Raw genomic sequence first — 12,868 nt, forward strand, 5'->3', positions numbered from 1 at the left:
ACTACGGCCTGTGGGCCACATGCAAATACAAATATTGTATTTGTTCCTGTTTTGTTTTTTTAACATCAAAATAAGATATGTGCAGTGTGCATAGGAATTTATTCATAGTTTTTTTTTGTTTTTTTTTTTTCATAGTTTTTTTTTAAACTATAGTCCGGCCCTCCAACACTCTGAGGGACAGTGAACTGGCCCCCTGTTTAAAAAGTTTGAGGACCCCTGCTTTAAAGAGTACTAGTGTATAATAATAGTAGAAGAATTCAAATTCTAAAAATTTCCCAGTCAAAATGTTAGAATTGTTAAATGTTAGTTTAAAATTGAATCCTTTAATTGGCATTTGATTCATTCTAAAGTTTAGGGTTTTTCCTCTTTACTCTTAGGTGTGTGATTTTAAATTGAGGACTGCCTTGATTCCTTTCAGGAAGAAGATGTTGACTTCCTTGCCAGATTTTCTAAACTGGTAAATGGAATGGGACAGTCATTGATAGTTAGCTGGACTAAATTAATTAAGAATGGGGATATCAAGAATGCTCAAGAGGCACTACAAGCTATTGAAACAAAAGTAGCACTGATGTTGCAGCTACTAATTCATGAGGATGATGATATCTCATCTAACATTATTGGATTTTGTTATGATTATCTTCATATTTTGAAACAAGTGAGTCTTTATTTTAACTTTTTGTCCAGGATAATATAGAAGGGTCACACAGAATTGGAAACTAATAGGAAAAATGAAAATAGCCCTAATTCTAACACCTAATGACATTTGCTGTTATATATTAATGTATTTCCTTTTTCTTTTTTAAACTTTTTATCCAGAAAACAAATTTCCAGGTTCTATAATTCATAAGACTGATAACAAGCTTCAGAATTAATGATAGGTTTAGGTTATATTTTTTATTTTTGAATCATGTTTATTTCTTAATACAGTAGATATGTTGTTAAACATAGTTTATTTTATTAATTACATATAAATAATTTTTGTACAATTAAAATTTTCCCCCAGAGAATTACTTTCAATAAGAACTTAAAATGTAGAGGGTATTAGTCTCTGTATTATAGCATGTAGCCTTTTTAAGAATAAGTAACTTCCCATTACAACATTAGGTGAGAGAACCATTCCTATTTTATTTATATTGATTAGTTTAATCAAGTCAAGCGTAAAATAATTTTTTTTCCACACTGAATTTAGCTTCTGTTTGTTATAACGCCTCTACGCTTACTTTAAGACATTTTTGGCAATGGGGAAAGGTATGAAGAAAATTCAGATCACTATTGGTAATCCCACTGTGTATCTCATAGTGGATTCTTAGGCCTTTTTTTGCCTTGTTCACAACAAGGCAAGATCATACTTTACTGTCCTATAACCTGCTTCTTTGCTGAAAGCATTATAAGTATCTTTAAAAATCAAATTCATTTATATGTCTTTGCCTGCATTTCAAGTTATTTACCAGAAATGGAATTGCTAGATCTTAGGTACATTTTAAATATAGGATGGGACAAACGTAGGTTTACAGTGTGAGTATGCAGAACACAGAATTTATTCTTGTGTTATTATTTATTAATTATTGTATTATTTTCCATACGAACAACTGTAAGTGTACTTTTGCCCCCACCCTGTATAGAAAGGAGCTGCCAGACTATCCTCCAGAAAAGTGTGCATGTTTTAAAAAATGTTAATCTATTAGAAAAATATTCTGATGAGTAAGTATAACTTTAGGAAACCTAACAAATTATTGCTTACTTTTTAACAGCTTTCAGTGCTCTCGGATCAGCAAAAAGCTAATGTAGAGGTAATTGACTTCTTTTTGCTTCTTTTAAACTGGTAATAGTATCTGTGTCTATAGTTTGCCTTTAAATATAGCTTAACTCCTGATTTTATGAAATTAAAGGAGACTGACAAAAGGTATTTTATTCTTAATTATAGGCAATCATGTTGGCCGTTATGAAAAAATTGACTTATGATGAGGAATATAACTTTGAAAATGAGGTAAGAATTTTGCATTGAGGAGAAATCAGTTTTAATTTCATTGTTTACTTACATCACGTTAATATTTCAAGGTTTGATTATTTTAGAGTCCTTTAAAACAAGATATATTTTTAAAATTAGCCTGATTATATTAACCTCAACTGTATGTAGAATTAATGGAAGCCTCATAATACTTCACATTTGGTACTTTTTTAAAAAACATTTCATAGCATTGATCTTTATAAAATATTGACAATATTTTTGGTGATCTTATCTTACTTTATATTTAACGAGAGTGATAAATTGAGGCCCAGTTGGTGGACCTCAGATCATAAATGTGAGTGGGAGAGTGGGAATGAGGTATTTAATGGCCTGGACTTGTTCTGGTTAGAAGTCTTGTCTAGGATTGCTAGGGAGTCAGCTTCCCATCAAATACAAGGTCATCAGGTGCTTCCTAGTAATTCAGTCATGACATAATACTGTTTAGTTGTGTGCTAGTGACCTATTCCTTTCTTTGGGCATTCAGATACTTTGGACTATAGAAGGATAATGGTGATGCTAACCAACACACTGTGTACTTAAAGCACAAGGCTCATTACATGTAATTGCTTCTATCATGCAATATTATAGTTTTTACAGTGAACAGAAAGATACAAGGAGTATAAATAAGGTGCTGAAGTTCTCACAGAACCCAATGTGAACCTCTTCTGACTCTAGATTCTTATCCTTAATTTCCTTCCTGTACTATTTCTGGTTCTGGCTTTCAAGATCTAGGACTATGTTCAGAAATACTTATTTGTGAGCAGGAGGGGAAGGTCTACTAAGCCTAGTAAGTTTTCCTGTATACATGAATATTGATGAAATAAATGAAAGTATTAAATTTGTAAGTGCAGAAAACTAATGACAGTTGACCATTTACATGAGTTTTATAATCTTTTATGTTTTTAAAATGAGAATTTTAAAATCCATCATAGGGTGAAGATGAAGCCATGTTTGTAGAATATAGGAAACAACTGAAGTTGTTGTTGGACAGGCTTGCTCAAGTTTCACCAGAGTTACTGCTGGCTTCTGTTCGTAGAGTTTTTAGTTCTACACTGCAGTAAGTTTGTTATTGTTTTGATAACAGGTCATCTCTTTCCTTTTCTCCCTGGTGATGGTTTACAATAAGTGATTCACTACTTTATTAATCTGTGTGACTTACTAAGATTTTATGTGTATCTCTGAAACAGTGCACTTAATCACCTTGATTTTTCTTGATCCTTGAGGGGAAACACTACTTTTTAGAACATAAATAATAATGGATAGCATCAGTTATTTCTACTTTTTGGTATAAATTATACTGCCTGGCAAAGTTAACAATATCTGCCCTAGCTGGTTTGGCTCAGTGGATAGGGCATTAGCCTGTGGACTGAAGGGTCCCAGGTTCCATTCCGGTCAAGGGCACATGCCCGGGTAGTGGGCCTGATCCCCAGTGGAGGGGGCTGGCAGGAGACAGCCAATCAATGATTCTCTCTCATCACTGATGTTTCTCTCTCTCCCTCATCTTCCTCTCTGAAATCAATAAAAATATATTTTTTTAAAAATTAACAATATCTATGACTTCTTAATAATTAAAGAGGCTTTTGTTAGTGTCTTTTTATCCTTTGCATCACTAATTTTGTATAAAAAGTGTATGTTCAGGTCTCAGTAACATATTATGCCTTGGTAGGAATTGGCAGACTACACGATTTATGGAAGTTGAAGTAGCAATAAGATTGCTGTATATGTTGGCAGAAGCTCTTCCAGTATCTCATGGTGCTCACTTCTCAGGTGATGTTTCAAAAGCCAGTGCTTTGCAGGATATGATGCGAACTGTAAGTATACTGAAAATAATTTATTTGAACATAATTTCCTGTTTTCACTATAAGCTAATCAGAGTCTCTTATTAGAGTTTAGTATCTGTTAAAGGGGGACATTTTGATGTTACAATAAATAAAGATAGATTTCTTAACTTTTTCTTGCTCCAGTTGGTAACATCAGGAGTTAGTTCCTATCAGCATACATCTGTGACATTGGAGTTCTTCGAAACTGTTGTTAGATATGAAAAGTTTTTCACAGTTGAACCTCAACACATTCCATGTGTACTAGTAAGTAAACATTTTACTTATTTTCAATTTTTGTTATTTTCCCATGTATTTCAGCTAATGAGCAGGTAGTATTCTATTTTTCTTTTATAACTTTTTCCACAGCCAGAGGTTCTCAAAAACTTTTTTCAGAAACTCTTGAATGCACTGATACTAACCCCTCTTCCATTAAAAAAAAATTTTCTGTCACCTAAAGTCCTCAAGGGTCTATTTGTGTGTTGAGTAAGGTTTCTTGTTATATATAGTGTTTGGTTCTTGCCTTCTAGAAGCTAAGAAAAAAACTTTGATATAAATAAAAATGTTTCACAAAAGTCGCAACAGGAGTTTTAAACAAGTGCAGCAAAAGTAAAAGTGTCTCTGTTTCTTTAGATGGCTTTCTTAGATCACAGGGGGCTGCGGCATTCCAGTGCAAAAGTGCGGAGCAGAACTGCCTACCTGTTTTCTAGATTTGTCAAGTCTCTCAAGTAAGTACAAAATTTCAGCTGTTATGTTTTATTCTTATATTTAGGATTATTAAATACAACATATAAATTATCTTCTAAGAGCCTGTGGTAGATTTGGTTCTTTCTGTTCTAAGGCATTTTTTAAGTATTCCTTTTTTGTATCATGATGTTAGGACTTTTTTTCATTCTCATTAATTTACTTCATTCGTTTAAAAGTGATTTGTTTGCATACTTGTATATGTAACACTAATAACATTATGTAATTACATAACCAATAGTTTTATTGCTATGGATCAATAGTATATGGCTTCTTTGAAATTCTAAAGAATATATTCCTTGGAAATACATTTTTAACCTAACCTGTTTTATATTCTTTACTAGTACCAGTTTTTGGCATGAAAACTATTCATTCTTAGGCTTATAAGGTTGTAATTTTTAAAAATCATCATTAGTCTTAATCACATGTGACTAGCTTAGAACTGATTTTTTAGTTCTGCCTTACCGGAGGGTTTAGTGTTTTTAGCAACTTTTCAAGCACTATTACTTATGTTATTGTGATTTTCCTTTTTGCCTTTATTCAGTAAACAAATGAATCCATTCATTGAGGATATTCTGAATAGAATACAAGATTTATTGGAGCTTTCTCCACCTGTAAGTACCTATTCTTCCAAATTACAGATTTTCCCCAGATTTTGAGGCCACATACACCTTTAGCACTAATACTTTCGTGGGCTTTTTTTTAATGAGGGTGGTGTGTGCAAGGGTTAGTTCTGTTTACCAACACTGTTGAGGTAGCTATAATAATAAAAGCCTAATGTGCTAATTAGACCAGAGGACGAAGCTGGGGCTACAGCCGCGAGATCGAGGAAGCCGCTGCCGCTGCGAGGGGAGGGCTCCAGGCAGCCGTCCGTGGCTGTGAAGGCCTACTCTTGCACGTGTTTTGTGCATTGGGCCTCTAGTAGTAAATAAAACAGTAATAGAAGTAGAAAAAAAGCAAGAGTTGACTGACAAATTTGGCAATGTGAGAAATAGTCTGCTTTCTCTATACTGTTAAATGTTGATGAAGTGTTTTATGGAGAAGGAAAAATTCAGTTTCCAAATTATTTAGTACTATGATCATATTGGGCCTTCTCAGTGACTGCTACTGTTAGACTGAAGCTTTTCTGTGTTTAATTTTTCAGGCTTAGGATAAAATTTTGATGCTGGTTTTTCTGAATATTTTGGTGTCCATTTCACTAGAAAGACTTAAGTTGGGGTGCTTTGTAAGCACATCTTGATGGATATTAGTACATGTTTTTGTTTACTAAATTGACTCAATTCTTTTTCACTTTGATACAAAATATTACTAGAACTGCCATTTAAAAAGTGTTGAACAAAAATAATACTGTTCTTTTAAGTAAATACCAGCACTTAGGGTACACAGCTTATGTAATTTCACTACATGAAAGGTTAGTAGTGAATTATATGGTTAAAAATTATCTTTGCCTACATACTAGAAAAGCTGATATCTAAAGTACTTCTCACGGTTATTGCCAGTTTTCCTTGGCAGTTCACGGTAACCCAATTTTTGGGTACCTTATATTTCTGTAGCACTTTATCTTTGTATTCTCAACTCCTAGAGCATTGATTAGTCTTAGTGGTACCTAAAAATGCTTTAGTTACTTCTAGATTGGGAATTTTTTTTTTTTAAGAAATGAGAATATGACATAATTTATCTGTTTTTAGACAAGGTTTTATGTATTTCTTAATAGGGAGCTTGAGTGTTGGACCTAGAAGGGCCTCTGATATTTCCCCACACTCCTCTTGGCCTCCCCTACTGCATAAAAAAATAACAAAATTCAATAAAAGTGACCCATATATGGGATGTCTGCTTATGCCTGAATGAGATCTGGTTCTGTATTTGCAGTCTTATTTTCAAACGTTTTAAAGTAATAACCGTTGTGAATGTGCATATGTATTTATTGTGTGGTTGTTGTTGTTATTCAACTCTTAAACACTCTTTAAAATATTAACTTGTGTGGCCTTTGTACTAACGTTCAAAGTACCTTTGTACACCTCATTTTTAGCCACCAACAATCTTACAAATAAGAGTTTTACAAGAGAAAACAAGGTAGAAGGCTAACTAATAATTATGACTATTTGCAAAGTCTTGAAAAGGGTAGACTTAGACCCACGATCTCTTTACCTCTACTTCAGTTTTCTTTCTGTTATATGGTCTTAGGAGAAAATTTGTTTTTATAAGCACTCAATCTACTTTTAATAGTGAGTTGATGTCATAGATTACACTTGCTTTTGCACTTTGCTTAAATGAGAGGACTTAAATGCGGAAAAACTTCAGTGAGACTAAATTTTATTTTAGGAGAATGGTTACCAGTCTTTGTTGAGCAGCGATGATCAACTATTTATTTATGAGACAGCTGGAGTGCTGATTGTTAATAGTGAGTACCCAGCAGAACGGAAGCAAGCGTTAATGAGGAATCTGTTGACTCCACTAATGGAAAAGTTTAAAATTCTGTTAGAAAAATTGATGCTGGCGCAAGATGAAGAAAGGCAGGCTTCTCTAGCAGACTGTCTCAACCATGCTGTTGGATTTGCCAGGTGAGTTAAGATTATTAAGTGAGTGACTGTACACAGACAAGACCATTTATTTGTCTGCATCTTTTAGAATTGGGCACATATCTGAGATTCCAAAACTGGATTGTCTAGACCAGGGGTGGGCAAACTTTTTGACTCGAGGGCCACAATGGGTTCTTAAACTGGACCGGAGGGCCGGAACAAAAGCATGGATGGAGTGTTTGTGTGAACTAATATAAATTCAAAGTAAACATCATTACATAAAAGGGTACGGTCTTTTTTTTCAATAGTTTTATTCATTTCAAACTGGCCGGATCCGGCCCGCAGGCCGTAGTTTGCCCACGGCTGGTCTAGAGAATTATCTAAGCTTTCTTTTCTAAATCTAGTGAATTAGAAGACTTAGCTGAAGAAGGGAATAGATTACGTAACATTCTGCCTTTCTGTCTTGACAACTGAGTCCTTAACTTTGACTTCTTTGGTGTAAATTGATTGTGTATTTAAGGGGATTAGCTAAAGTGTTTATATATCAGTTACTAATTGGGAAATCTTGGTGTTCGGTTTTGGTATCTTAAAGAGTAGGTCCTTAGACTTCTTTTTACCTGTTGCATTGTGTCCTGAAGACCACCCAAGCTGCTATTTCTTTCTCTCTACCCATAACTTTTATTGGCAAACAATAACAGCATATAAGTTATAGTGGTTGCTGATTATAAGTTATATAAAGCAATTGCTCTATGGAATATTTCAGTGCAAAAGCTAATATTAGAGAGTTGTAGAAATAACTTGATTCTAAAGATTGTTTTCTAAATTTAAATGGGTAATTTGCAGATTATGTAGTAGGACAGTCTGGTCATAGTAAGTGGATTTTCCCCCTCTTTTCTGCATACTTCATCAGTAGGATTTTAATAAAACATTTAGGTGGATTCAGATTAGAGGATTATAATAACTACATCGCATTCATTTAGAATTGTCTACCAGTTTTGTTAGTTTTATAATTTATCGTGCATTGTTTTTATTTCTCCATAAAAATTTTAAAGAATAAAGTTAAAAATAGTTGCCTTATTTTACTTATCTAGTCGGACCAGCAAAGCTTTCAGCAACAAGCAGACTGTGAAACAATGTGGCTGTTCCGAAGTTTATCTGGACTGTTTACAGACATTCTTGCCAGCTCTGAGTTGTCCCTTACAAAAGGATATTCTCAGAAGTGGAGTTCGCACTTTCCTTCATCGCATGATAATTTGCCTAGAGGAAGAAGTTCTTCCGTTCATCCCATCTGCCTCAGAACACATGCTGAAAGATTGTGAAGCAAAAGACCTTCAGGAGTTCATTCCTCTTATCAACCAGATTACAGCCAAATTTAAGGTACCACAAACCTCAGAGCACCTCCTGGCTTAAAGATCTTCCCCTGGCTTAAAAGATTAGGTGTATTTATCTTTAGATATATACATTGTCCCCCAAAAGTGTATATACACACTTTGAATAATTATAAAGGCAGTGCTTATTAAAATACATTTTATTTTCAAAATTGAGCTATCAGCTGTTAAAGTGTGTATACATTTGGGGGGGGATACCCTGCATTTTGACATTTGCCCACTTGGTTTGTTTTTGTAAATATGAGTTACTTGTGGGCATGGATTGTGTATTTTTATCATCCCTAATATCTGGCACATTCCCTGACACATAAGACATGCTTAATAGATGTTTTAATAAAAACATACATACATTATCTGTTTTATGTAGCAGAAGAAAACAATTACTCTTCTGTTTTAGAAAATCAAATAAAAACAGCACTGAGTACTACCTGTCTAAAGAGGTAAATAAAAAGCATTGTAATTTGGGTGTCCACACAGGAGTTTAAAAGTAATGTAGTGTACTAAAGTTGGTTTTATGTACAAGGAGATTTAAGTCAAGTATAAGCTGACTAATAAGAATGGCTAACACACAGTGCTTTCTGTGTTCAAAATGTGTTCTAAGCGTTTTCCTGCACATTAATTCATTTGATTCTAGGAGGTAAGTATTGTATTTTATAGATGAAGAAACAGACACAGAGAAGTTAAGGATAACCCAATGGCATATAAAGGCTGAGCACCCAAGCATGTAACTCCATTTAAAATTTAGCAATAGAATTAATATCGTGAAATTTAAATTGAAAATAATCCATGGCAGTATTTGATTGTGAAATATTTCTGGGTCCCTACCATTTTTCTTATTATTATTTCTTAATTGTTTATCAAGAGAAACTATTTCTTAGCTCAGATATTCATGTTTCATAGATCAAGTATACAGGTAAGTGACAAACTCCTATGGAATTCAAAGCATGATCACTTTGCACTCTGAAAGATACCAGCCTTCCTCATCTCCTCAAAATCTTGCATGGAATCATAACTTCGGTAGAAATCTGCATATGCCTTTCTTGGTTCAGCCACACCAAACTTACAGGAAGCTGCAACCCCCAGGAATACAATGATGGCTCCAACAATATGAAATGTTGGCCATGCATCTGAGGTTTTGACAAAGCACTGGAAGACGTGGTAGTTATAGTCTCCTCCACCGACGTCCTTCCTGAGGGAGAACTGGACCCGGCTCCCTGCTGTTTTAACGTGGATCTTGAACTGTAGGAAATTGGTTGAATTTAATAATGTATATGTTATGTAGATTTTGTTTTAACTTTGATATTTGCTAAGTGAATTGTGTAAATAATCTAAATAGAAATTCTTAAGAAAGACTTTAAAACACGTTTTTTCTAAGTTACATTACATTTTTTTTTTAATTGAGGTATAATTGGCATACAACATTATATTAGTTTTAGGTAGTATACAACATCAAGAGCCAGTATTTGTATATAGCAAAAGCCTAGTTAACAGCCGTCAATAACACTGTTTCAGAATACTTTTTCTTGTGATGAGAACTTTTAAGATTTTCTCTTAGAAAACTTTTCAAATATGCAATACAGGGTTATTAAGCTTCATAATAACTTTCTTACTCATTTCTGAAGTAGTAGTAATATTTCTTATGTTCAGATACAGGTATCTCCATTTTTACAACAAATGTTCATGCCTCTACTTCATGCAATTTTTGAAGTGTTGCTTCGACCAGCAGAAGAAAATGACCAGTCCGCTGCTCTAGAGAAGCAGATGTTGCGGAGGAGTTACTTTGCTTTCCTGCAAACAGTCACAGGCAGTGGAATGAGCGAAGTCATAGCAAATCAAGGTGGGGGTGTGTGTGATGCCTAAATTGTCTGCTGATGTCTTTGTCACAGTTATGCGTCTATGTGAGCAAGAGTTAGTTAACGTAGACACTAAACTTTCGGAGTGTTGTTGTACATGGACCCCTAGGATGACTGCTCATTATTTCAAGGAGGGAATTACTTTCAAGTTGAGGGCCTTAAAACGAATTGGTATTCAGTTCCCTTTTTCCTAAAGAAGTATTCTTTCATTGGTTCTTTAGTATTAAGAACAGCATGGTGGTTACTGCCAGAATTGACTTGACAATTGAGTCTTACTGATTAATTTGCCATTTTCAAATTAAAGATAAATGGGACTGGATAGATCAATGTAGACAATTTTGCAATATAGGAAATCCAGTGGGTAAGATGACAAGGGAATAGTGATTTTTCAATACTTTATGCTTAAAATTAAGGAGTACAGTTAATAAAAATTGAGGGATCTTATCAACTCTGTAAATGCTTTTGTCTGGTTACTATATATGGAATGAGAGCTTCAGGTTGCCTTTCCAGTTCTTAAAGTCAAGGTTTTTTTTCCCCTTCTCAGGTGCAGAGAATGTAGAACGAGTTCTAGTTACTGTGATTCAAGGAGCAGTCGAATATCCAGATCCAATTGCACAGAAAACATGCTTTATCATCCTCTCCAAGTTGGTAGAACTCTGGGGTAAGATGATTTTTTTTAAGCTTTATTCCCTAGTCTGTTTCCTAAGACTCTCAGAGATGAAATAGATCCCTAGCCCTCACAATAGACAGGAGCGGGGAGTTGATTTCCCCCAATGATAAAGTATAATTGACTTTTTTTATATACAAGATGAAAATTTGAATTCTCTTGACAGGCGGTAAAGATGGACCAGTGGGATTTGCTGATTTTGTTTATAAGCACATTGTCCCTGCGTGTTTCCTAGCACCTTTAAAACAAACCTTTGACCTGGCAGATGCACAAACAGTATTGGTAAGCACCCAGGAATCTTTGTTTACCTTGTGTGGATCTTATGTGTTTTAACTAAAAATTTCTTTAATGCCAGGTTGATTTTATTAGGTTTCATTGCTTTTTTTCCCTTCTAATTTAGTAATTTCAAATTAGGATTCATTTTTAAGAGATTGACGATACCTCTGGACCTTTTGTGGATCCTGACTAAATCGCAATGCTAAAATTGACTATATAAAATCCAGCTCCTACAACTTTAATGACCAAGACTCTTTCTAGGACCGTGAAAGACCACATACTACCAAGAGTCTAAAGTTTTATTAGTTTCCTACTACTGCTTTCACTCTAAACTGGTGCTTAATGTTTTTTTCTCACTATTAAGAGTAACTTTCTCTTCCTTGTATGATGGTTTCCCCAAATCTCCAGCAGTTGCCTTTTACTCCCTTCCCCATAGCCAAGTAAAAGCTAGATTTCATAACTATAATTCACTACATTGAGACAGCATTTTTGTGTTTTTATATTTTCTATTCAACCTACTTATTCCATCCTTTCCTGCCTTCATCCTTTCTTTGAAGAGTAATGAATAGTGGTCAGGAAAGTAAAAAGAGAAGAGGATCAGTAACCAAGAATTGACTATATTAAATTCTTAAACTTGTTTACACAGGCTTTATCTGAGTGTGCAGTGACACTGAAAACAATTCATCTCAAGCGGGTAAGCTTTGAACCCCATGCTCGTTCATTTTCATCTCACTTGTATATTTGTTATGGTTTTAAATCTGTTTGACTTGTTTTTGAAAGCTGTATCCTTTTTTTTCCTAATGTTTGTATTGATTTTCAGAGAGGGGACGGGAGAGGGAAAGAAGGGAGAGAGAGAGAGATACAAACATTAATAATGAGAGAATCATTGATTGGCTGCCTCCTGCACACCCCCTCAGTTCAGGCAAAACTGAAGTTAATTAACTTTTATAAAAGAAACAGCTTTCTCCCGACCAGTGTGGTTCAGTGGTTGAGTGTTGATCCATGAACCAGGAAATCGCGGTTCAGTTCTGGTCAGAGCACATGCTGGGGTTGCGGGCTTGATTCCCCCCATGTGGGCTGTTCAGGAGTCAGCCAATTGATGTTATGCTCTCAAATCGATGTTTCTCCCTTTCCCTTTCTCAATAAAATAAGATAAGATAAATAAAATAATAAAATTTAAAAAACATTTATTTAAAAAAAAATTCTCCTTTATTTGTAGATCTTAGAATGAGGGGAGACCCGTGCATAATAGCTTAATGGGATGGGATGGGTTAAGTAAGTTCTTTAAATAGATATAATGTATTAATATGTATTAAATGTAATATTGTGGAACTAAAGAAGAAGGAGCAACTTGGCCTCAGAGCAATCTAAGAAAGCCATTAGGAAGGCAATTTTTAAATTTTTTTTCTGACCTTAAATATAGATTCATTGGACTCACAGGAGGAGCTGGCATTCTGGGCAAAGTTAAGCAGTGTGTGGAGACAAATAAGACATCGCATGGTAGATTTGGTAGAAAATAGTGTTAACATGTTTAACTAAAGTATGAAGGCAGAAGTAACAGCTGTGTTAACATGTTTAACTAAAGAATGAAGGCAG

The 12,868-nt window shown here is 34.5% G+C and overlaps 1 protein-coding gene across 1 annotated transcript in view; it reads left to right on the forward strand.

The window, feature by feature from the left end:
* Nucleotides 1-12,868, forward strand: part of XPOT (exportin, tRNA) — a 36,095-nt gene that overhangs the window by 12,997 nt on the left and 10,230 nt on the right. The window contains exons 8-21 of the mRNA XM_006769617.2: nucleotides 419-655; nucleotides 1,752-1,790; nucleotides 1,925-1,987; nucleotides 2,941-3,065; nucleotides 3,675-3,819; nucleotides 3,973-4,092; nucleotides 4,459-4,553; nucleotides 5,114-5,183; nucleotides 6,892-7,130; nucleotides 8,180-8,465; nucleotides 10,124-10,313; nucleotides 10,874-10,990; nucleotides 11,163-11,278; nucleotides 11,919-11,966. Coding sequence (XP_006769680.1) covers nucleotides 419-655; nucleotides 1,752-1,790; nucleotides 1,925-1,987; nucleotides 2,941-3,065; nucleotides 3,675-3,819; nucleotides 3,973-4,092; nucleotides 4,459-4,553; nucleotides 5,114-5,183; nucleotides 6,892-7,130; nucleotides 8,180-8,465; nucleotides 10,124-10,313; nucleotides 10,874-10,990; nucleotides 11,163-11,278; nucleotides 11,919-11,966 — 1,890 coding nt within the window. The remainder of the gene's footprint in view (nucleotides 1-418; nucleotides 656-1,751; nucleotides 1,791-1,924; nucleotides 1,988-2,940; nucleotides 3,066-3,674; nucleotides 3,820-3,972; nucleotides 4,093-4,458; nucleotides 4,554-5,113; nucleotides 5,184-6,891; nucleotides 7,131-8,179; nucleotides 8,466-10,123; nucleotides 10,314-10,873; nucleotides 10,991-11,162; nucleotides 11,279-11,918; nucleotides 11,967-12,868) is intronic.

This window comes from Myotis davidii, unplaced genomic scaffold (genome assembly GCF_000327345.1).
Source record: "Myotis davidii unplaced genomic scaffold, ASM32734v1 scaffold523, whole genome shotgun sequence".
Classification (NCBI taxonomy): domain Eukaryota; kingdom Metazoa; phylum Chordata; class Mammalia; order Chiroptera; family Vespertilionidae; genus Myotis; species Myotis davidii.